Below are 10,282 nucleotides of genomic sequence, written 5' to 3' on the forward strand. Positions count from 1 at the left end.
CCACATACACAAGGTGTGCCTACACACACACACTGATACACCTACACACACACACGTACCACATACACAAGGTGTGCCTACACACACACACTGATACACCTACACACACACACGTACCACATACACAAGGTGTGCCTACACACACACACTGATACACCTACACACACACACGTACCACATACACAAGGTGTGCCTACACACACACACTGATACACCTACACACACACACGTACCACATACACAAGGTGTGCCTACACACACACACTGATACACCTACACACACAGACACTGATACACCTACACACACACACGTACCACATACACAAGGTGTGCCTACACACACACACTGATACACCTACACACACACACGTACCACATACACAAGGTGTGCCTACACACACACACTGATACACCTACACACACACACGTACCACATACACAAGGTGTGCCTACACACACACACTGATACACCTACACACACACACGTACCACATACACAAGGTGTGCCTACACACACACACTGATACACCTACACACACACACGTACCACATACACAAGGTGTGCCTACACACACACACTGATACACCTACACACACACACGTACCACATACACAAGGTGTGCCTACACACACACACTGATACACCTACACACACAGACACTGATACACCTACACACACACACGTACCACATACACAAGGTGTGCCTACACACACACACTGATACACCTACACACACACACACTGATACACCTACACACACACACGTACCACATACACAAGGTGTGCCTACACACACACACTAATACACCTACACACACACACACTGATACACCTACACACACACACGTACCACATACACAAGGTGTGCCTACACACACACACTGACACACCTACACACACACACGTACCACATACACAAGGTGTGCCTACACACACACACTGATACACCTACACACACACACGTACCACATACACAAGGTGTGCCTACACACACACATCTACTGACACACCTACACACAGCTACACACACACACCTACTGATACACCTACACACACAGCTACACACACACACGTACCACATACACAAGGTGTGCCTACACACACACACTGACACAGCTACACACACACATGTACCACATACACAAGGTGTGCCTACACACACAGCTACACACACACACACTGATACACCTACACACACACACGTACCACATACACAAGGTGTGCCTACACACACAGCTACACACACACATGTACCACATACACAAGGTGTGCCTACACACACAGCTACACACACACACGTACCACATACACAAGGTGTGCCTACCCACACACACACTGATACACCTACACACACACACGTACCACATACACAAGGTGTGCCTACACACACAGCTACACACACACACGTACCACATACACAAGGTGTGCCTACACACACACACTGATACACCTACACACACACACGTACCACATACACAAGGTGTGCCTACACACACAGCTACACACACACACACTGATACACCTACACACACACACGTACCACATACACAAGGTGTGCCTACACACACACATCTACTGACACACCTACACACACACACGTACCACATACACAAGGTGTGCCTACACACACACTGATACACCTACACACACACACGTACCACATACACAAGGTGTGCCTACACACACAGCTACACACACACACACTGATACACCTACACACACACACGTACCACATACACAAGGTGTGCCTACACACACACATCTACTGACACACCTACACACACACACGTACCACATACACAAGGTGTGCCTACACACACACATCTACTGACACAGCTACACACACACACACCTACTGACACACCTACACACAGCTACACACACACACCTACTGACACACCTACACACAGCTACACACACACACACTTACTGATACACCTACACACACAGCTACACACACACACACACCTACTGATACACCTACACACACAGCTACACACACACACACACCTACTGATACACCTACACACACAGCTACACACACACACACACCTACTGATACACCTACACACACAGCTACACACACACACACTTACTGATACACCTACACACATAGCTACACACACACACACACTGACACAGCTACACACACACACGTACCACATACACAAGGTGTGCCTACACACACACACCTACTGATACACCTACACACACAGCTACACACACACACACTGACACAGCTACACACACACACGTACCACATACACAAGGTGTGGCTACCCACACACCTACTGACACACATACCTACACAGCTACACACACACACACTTACTGATACACCTACACACACAGCTACACACACACACGTACCACATATACAAGGTGTGGCTACCCACACACACACTGACACAGCTACACACACAGCTACACACACACACACATACTGATACACCTACACACACAGCTACACACACACGCGTACCACATACACAAGGTGTGGCTACCCACACACACACTGACACAGCTACACACACAGCTACACACACCTACTGATACACCTACACACACAGCTACACACACACACACACTGACACAGCTACACACACACACGTACCACATACACAAGGTGTGCGCCTACCCACACACACACTGACACAGCTACACACACACATGTACCACATACACAAGGTGTGGCTACACACACACACCTACTGACACACCTACCTACACAGCTACACACACACACACTGACACAGCTACACACACACACGTACCACATACACAAGGTATGGCTACCCACACACACTTACTGATACACCTACACACACAGCTACACACACGTACCACATACACAAGGTGTGGCTACCCACACACACACCTACCGATACACCTACACACACAGCTACACACACACACCTACTGATACACCTACACACACAGCTACACACACACACACTGACACAGCTACACACACACACGTACCACATACACAAGGTGTGCCTACACACACACACCTACTGACACACCTACCTACACAGCTACACACACACACACTTACTGATACACCTACACACACACCTACCCACACACCTACCCACACACCTACCCACACACCTACCCACACACACCTACCCACACACCTATCCACCCACCTACCCACACACCTACCTACACAGCTACCCACACACCAACCTACACACCTACCCACACACCTACCCACACACCTATCCACCCACCTACCCACACACCTACCCACACACACCTACCCACACACCTACCCACACACCTACCCACACACCTACCTACACACCTACCCACACACACCTGCACACACACCTACCCACACACCTACCCACACACACCTACCCACACACCTACCCACACACCTACACACACACCTACCCACACACTTACCCACACACATACCCACACACCTACCCATACACCTACCCACACCCCTACCCACACAGCTACCCACACACCTACCCACACACCAACCTAGGTTGGTGTCGCTCACCGCAAGTGCTGAGGGGCTCACATTGATGCTGACCCCCCCCCTCCTCATCCTCCCCTCCTCCTCCCCCCCCCCCCCCCCCACTTGCCCCCGCCACTTGTCCCCCCCCCCACTTGCCCCCCCCACTTGCCCCCCCCCCCCACCACAGGCATTGACCAAGGACCCCCAGGACTACCCAGACAAACGCTCCTTGCCCCACGTGCACGTGGCCCTCTGGGTCAACTCCCAGGCGGGCAAGCGGCTGAGGGCGGGCGACACGGTCACCTACGTCGTGTGCCAGGTGCTGGGAGGGTGTGGGTGGGTGAGTGGGTGGGTGGGTGGGCGTGGGTGGTGTGGGTGGGCGTGGGTGGGTGGGCGTGGGTGGTGTGGGTGGGCGTGGGTGTGGGTGGGTGTAGACCAGGCGAGGTAGTTAACATCTCCTAGCCACCGTGATGACGATGATGAGAGAGAGACGCAGACTCCAAATATACAGCAGCAGCAGCAGCAGGCGTCGTCAGGGTCGGGGTCGAACCCAAGACCTCCTGTAGACCTGGCGAGCTAGTCAACATCTCCTAGCCACCGTGATGATGATGAGAGAGAGACGCAGACTCCAAATACACAGCAGCAGCAGCAGGCGTCGTCAGGATCGGGATCGAACCCACGACCTCCCGCCCTCGTACCAGCCGAGGCGGTCAACGTCTCATCACCACGGCTGCCCTAGCCCACCCCCAGTGGCAGCCGTTCCTTCTGCAAGCGATCGGCGCTCACCATCGCCGGCATCACCGGCGTTGAGCCAAGGTCGCAAATGGGTTTTGATTCCTTACCCGTACCCTACCCGAAATGAGTGGCAAACGGTTACTCACCAGTGACTCACGGCCTACCCGTACCCGGCCGCACCAGGGTCGCAAACGGCTACCCGTACCCGTACCCGGCTGGGTACGGGTAGCCGGGTATCGGGTAGGGTACGGGTATCGAGTACCCGTTCCCTACCCGTACCTTACCCGAAATGAGTGACAAAACGGTTACTCACCGGTGACTCACGGCCTACCCGTACCCGGGTACCCGCTTGCGACCTCTGGCGTTGAGGCAACGGCGGTCGTTTTCTGGCTTTGCGCAGGACGGTTCTGGCCTGGCGGCGAGCCAGCGAGCCTACGCTCCTGAGCAGCTGCAGCGCCAGGAGGGGCTCCGGCTGGACACGGAGTATTACCTCGCCAGCCAGGTGCTGCCCGTCGTCTCGAGGCTCTGCGAGCCCATGGAGGGAGTGGACACGCAGATCATCGCCCAGTGGCTCGGTGGGTGACGGGGGCCTCGCTCGCCGCACGAACCGCGCCGCACGGACCACACTCACCGCGCTACACTCACCACACTGTACTCACCACACTCACCACGCTACACTCACCACACTCACCACGCTACACTCACCAAACTGCACTCGCCACACGAACCACACTCACCACACTCACCATGCTCGCCGCACTACACTTACCACGCTACACTCACCACGCTACACTCACCACACTACACTCACCACACTACACTCACCACACTACACTCACTACACTACACTCACCACACTCGCCACACTACACTCACCGCACTCACCACACTCACCGCACTACACTCACCACACTACACTCGCCACACTGACTACACTCACCACCACACTCACCGCACTACTCACCACACCACACTCACCACTCAATACACTCACCACGCTCACCACGCTCACCACACTCACCGCATTACACTCACCACACCATGCTACACTCACCACACTACACTACACTCACCACACCACAAACACCGCACTACACTCGCCACACTCACCACACTACACTGACCACACTCACCACACTCACCACACTCGCCACACTCACCGCATCTCCGGTTTTCCCAATGCCTCCCCACCCCCCCGGCTCCCACCCAGGCCTGGACCCGTCCCAGTTCCGAGCGTCGTCGCTGTCCGCCGTGACGTCGTCGTCGCGCGACGAGGACGAGGCCTTGCTGGGCGGCGTGGCGCTGAGCTACGAGGAGCGCTTCGCGCGCTGCGAGCGGCCCGCCGTGACGTGCGCCGCCTGCGGAGCCGCGGGCACCATCGACGGGCCCTTCCGCGGATCGGTGAGGCGGCGGGCGCCACGGCGCGGGCGTGTCGGCCTCCAACACCGGTGGGCCGGTTGGCAGAGGTCGCAAACGGGTTTTGATTCCTTACCCGTAACGTACCCGGCCGCACCAGGGTCGCAAATGGGTACCCGTACCCGTATCTGGCCGGGTACGGGTATCCGTTCCCTACCCGTACCCTACCCTACCCGAAATGAGTGACAAACGGTGACTCACCAGTGACTCACGGCCTACCCGTACCCGGCCGCACCAGGGTCGCAAACGGGTACCCGTACCCGTACCCGGCCGGGTAGCCGGATATCGGGTAGGGTACGGGTATCAGGTAGGGTACGGGTATCGGGTACCCGGTTGCGACCTCTGCCGGTTGGCCTCGCTGCTGTTTGTGTGTGTGATTGTGTGTGTGATTGTGTATCTGTGTGTGCATGCCACCCAGGGTGTCCACATCCAGCCGAGTCTGCTGTGCTGCACCAGCTGCGAGGCCTCGCTGCTGTTTGTGTGTGTGTCTGTGTGTGTTTGTGTGTGTGTGTCTGTGTGTGTGATTGTGTGTGTGTGATTGTGTGTGTGTATGTCTGTCTGTGTGTGTGACTGTGTGTGTTTGTGTGTGTCTGTGTGTCTGTGTGTGTGATTGTGTGTGTGTGTGATTGTGTGTGTGACTGTGTGTCTGTGTGACTGTGTGTGTGACTGTGTGTGTGACTGTGTGTCTGTGTGTGTGTGTGTCTGTGTGTGTGATTGTGTGTGTGATTGTGTGTGTGTGTGTGTCTGTCTGTGTGTGTGACTGTGTGTGTTTGTGTGTGTGATTGTGTGTGTGTGTGTCTGTGTGTGTGACTGTGTGTGTGCGTGCCACTCAGGGTGTCCACATCCAGCCGAGTCTGCTGTGCTGCACCAGCTGCGAGGCTTCGCTGCTGGCGAACCTGCCGGCGCTGAGCAACCGCCTGCAGCTCGATGTGCGGCGCCACGTCAGCCGCTACCACGCGGTGAGGGGCGCCACGCCACCATCACCACGTCACCCTCGCCACGTCACCCTCACCACGACAACCTCACCACGTCACCCTCGCCACGTCACCCTCGCCACGTCACCCTCGCCACGTCACCCTCGCCACGTCACCCTCGCCACGTCACCCTCGCCACGTCACCCTCGCCACGTCACCCTCACCACGTCACCCTCGCCACGTCACCCTCGCCACGTCACCCTCGCCACGTCACCCTCGCCACGTCACCCTCGCCACGTCACCCTCACCACGTCACCCTCGCCACGTCACCCTCGCCACGTCACCCTCGCCACGTCACCCTCGCCACGTCACCCTCGCCACGTCACCCTCGCCACGTCACCCTCGCCACGTCACCCTCGCCACGTCACCCTCGCCACGACAACCTCGCCACGTCACCCTCGCCACGTCACCCTCGCCACGTCACCCTCGCCACGTCACCCTCGCCACGTCACCCTCGCCACGTCACCCACGCCACCATCACCACGACAACCTCACCACATCACAACATCACCCTCACCACGTCAACCCTCACCACGTCACCCTCACCACACCACCCTCACCACACCACCATCACCACACCACCCTCACCACACCACCGTCACCACACCACCATCACCACACCACCCTCGCCACGCCAACCTCGCCCACCACACCACCCTTACCACTCGCCTGCCACGCCCACGCCACTTCACAATCCCAATATTTTATTTTGGCCGCAGCAGTAATCCGATGGGGGGTGGGGGGTGATCTTTGTCTTTGTGCCAGGGCTGGCTGGTGTGCGAGGACATGGCGTGTCGCCACCGCACGCGGCGCCTGCCGCTCACCTTCACCCAGCAGGGGCCGCTGTGTCCCACGTGCCACAGAGGGGTGCTCAGGGCGGAGGTGCGGCGCACACACACGCACACACACACACGCACACACACACAGACGCGCATGCACACACACACGCACACACAGACGCAGACACGCACAGACACACACGCACACACACAGACGCACACACATGCATGCACGCACACACAGACACACACACACATACAGACACGTACACACACACACAGACACGCACATACAGACACGCGCAGACACAGACACACACACAGACACACACATACACACAGACACACACGCATACACACACGCACGCACACACACAGACACGCACGCACACACACGCACACACACAGACACGCACACACACACACACGCACACACAGACACGCACACACAGACACGCACACACACGCACACGCATGCACACACACACGCGCACAGACACACACGCACACAGACACGCACACACACGCATGCACACGCATGCACACGCACAGACACGCACGCAGACACACACGCACACGCACAGACACGCACTCATGCACATACACACAGATGCACAGACACGCACGCACAGACACGCACATGCACATACACAGGCATACACACGCATACACACGCATACACACATACACACAGACACGCACGCACACATACACACAGACACGCACGCACACATACACACAGACACGCACGCACACATACACACAGACACGCACACACACATACACACAGACACGCACATACACACAGACACGCACACACACATACACACAGACACGCACACATACACACAGACATACATAGACACACACGCATGCACACACACAGACACACACGCGCACACACACACGCACACAGACATAAACGCACACACACGCACGCACATACACACATACGCACACACACACACAACAACAACCGCCATTCGCCACTAAGTGGCGGTGACGTCACCACAACGCTTGTGCCAGGCTATGTGCACCTTAAGGCCACGTGAAGTGTCGAAAGCCCGCTGGCAGGAGGTCACAGGGCAGACCCAGCAGGTGCCATGGGTTGACCGACTGAGATGACTGGCAGATGCACCACCTGTGCCCCTGACTGTGCCAGGCTAGGTGCAGGAGGTCACGGGACAGACCAAGGTGGTACCATGGGGTTGACAGACTGAGATGACTGGCAGATGCACCACCTGTGCCCCCAACTGTGCCAGGCTAGGTGCAGGAGGTCACGGGACAGACCCAGGTGGTACCATGGGGTTGACCGACTGAGATGACTGGCAGATGCACCACCACCATCTGTGCTCCCCACTGCACACCAACTCGCTGCATTTGATCCGCCCGGCGCTCTAATCGTTGTTGCGTGGGGAGTGGTGGGGCAGCGGTTTAGCGCGCTGCGCTGCGCTACGAAACCCGGCCACCCGGGTTCGATTCCCACTCACGACCAACATTCGGTGACGAATAACTGAACCAGGTCCTGGGTCACCCCCTAGATCGACTCGGCCTTAAATGGGCACCTTGTTTTGGACACCCCACGCCCCCCGTGAGCCGTGCCGGCCTTCGTGGGTGCTCGTTAACAGCACTTACCCCTACAGTCTGTTACAGGCTATACGGGGGATCTTTGTTTTTTGTGTGTGTCAGTGTGTAGGTGTGTGGGGAGCGGTAGTGTAGTGGTTAGCGCTACGCTGCGCTACAAACCCGGAGACCTGAGTTCGATTCCCGCTCACGGCCAACACCGGTGACGATTATCTGAATCGCTCCTGGGCCTCCCCTAGGTCGACTCAGCCTCAAATGTGTACCTGGTGCGATGTGTAGTAAACATCGCCACTGGGGAGACAAAGGCGGCCGGGCGTGGTGTTGGCCACCCACCCCCTCGTGTGCCGCCGTGCCGGCCTTCATAGGTGCCGCTCGCTATCAGCACTTGCCCCTACAGTGTGTTAAGGCTACACGGGGGATCTTTGTTTGTGTTTGCAGTACACAGAGAAGATGCTGTACACCCAACTGTGCTTCTACCAACACCTGTTTGACTTGGACTGCAAATCTCTCACCGAGGTTGAAAAGAGTGAGTTCAATGCAATGACACACACACACACACCCCGAAACACACACGTACACAGCCTTACACAGCCTTACATACACACAGCCTTACACATGTAGTGTCCACACACACACCCCTAAAAACACACACGTACACAGCCACACACAGCCTTACACACACAGCCTTACACACGTACGCAGCCTTACACACGTAGTGTACACACACCCCTAAAAACACGTACACAGCCTTACACACACACGTGTATACCATCTTATACACACATGTAGCCTTCCACACACACGCGTACACAGTCTTACACACGTAGTGTACACACACGAGGTGTACACACACACACACCCCTAAAAACACACGTACACGGCCTTACACACGTACACAGCCTTACACACACACACGTGTATACCATCTTATACACACAAGTAGCCTTACACACACACACACACACGTACACAGCCTTACACACGTAGTGTACACACACGAGGTGTACACAACGTACACACGTACACACACACGTAGTGTACACACACACACACGTACACACACACACGTACACACGTGTGTGTGTAATTGTTGGTGGTGCCGGCTCCTTGCCGCTTTGCTGCAGCTGCTACTACCACCGCCGCTGCTGCTGCTACCACTGCTGCTGCTACCTCCACTGCTACTGCTGCTACCACTGCTGCTACCACTGCTGCTGCTACCTCCACTGCTACTGCTGCTGCCACTGCTACTGCTACCTCCACTGCTACTGCTGCTACCACTGCTACTGCTACCTCCACTGCTACTGCTGCTACCACTGCT

General features: G+C 56.3%; 1 protein-coding gene across 1 annotated transcript in view; it reads left to right on the plus strand.

Annotated features, from left to right (window-relative positions):
- POLA1 (DNA polymerase alpha 1, catalytic subunit) overlaps nucleotides 1-9,791 on the plus strand; it is a 54,645-nt gene extending 44,854 nt beyond the window's left edge. Inside the window, exons 28-34 of the mRNA XM_061581950.1 lie at nucleotides 3,664-3,795; nucleotides 4,612-4,786; nucleotides 5,422-5,612; nucleotides 6,461-6,586; nucleotides 7,367-7,483; nucleotides 9,403-9,490; nucleotides 9,778-9,791. Of these exons, the coding sequence (XP_061437934.1) occupies nucleotides 3,664-3,795; nucleotides 4,612-4,786; nucleotides 5,422-5,612; nucleotides 6,461-6,586; nucleotides 7,367-7,483; nucleotides 9,403-9,490; nucleotides 9,778-9,791 (843 nt within the window). The remainder of the gene's footprint in view (nucleotides 1-3,663; nucleotides 3,796-4,611; nucleotides 4,787-5,421; nucleotides 5,613-6,460; nucleotides 6,587-7,366; nucleotides 7,484-9,402; nucleotides 9,491-9,777) is intronic.
- The last annotated feature ends 491 nt before the right edge of the window (nucleotides 9,792-10,282 follow it).

Source organism: Lethenteron reissneri, unplaced genomic scaffold (genome assembly GCF_015708825.2).
Source record: "Lethenteron reissneri isolate LAM-NWPU_2019-01 unplaced genomic scaffold, ASM1570882v1 scaffold_1638, whole genome shotgun sequence".
Taxonomy (NCBI): Eukaryota; Metazoa; Chordata; class Hyperoartia; order Petromyzontiformes; family Petromyzontidae; genus Lethenteron; species Lethenteron reissneri.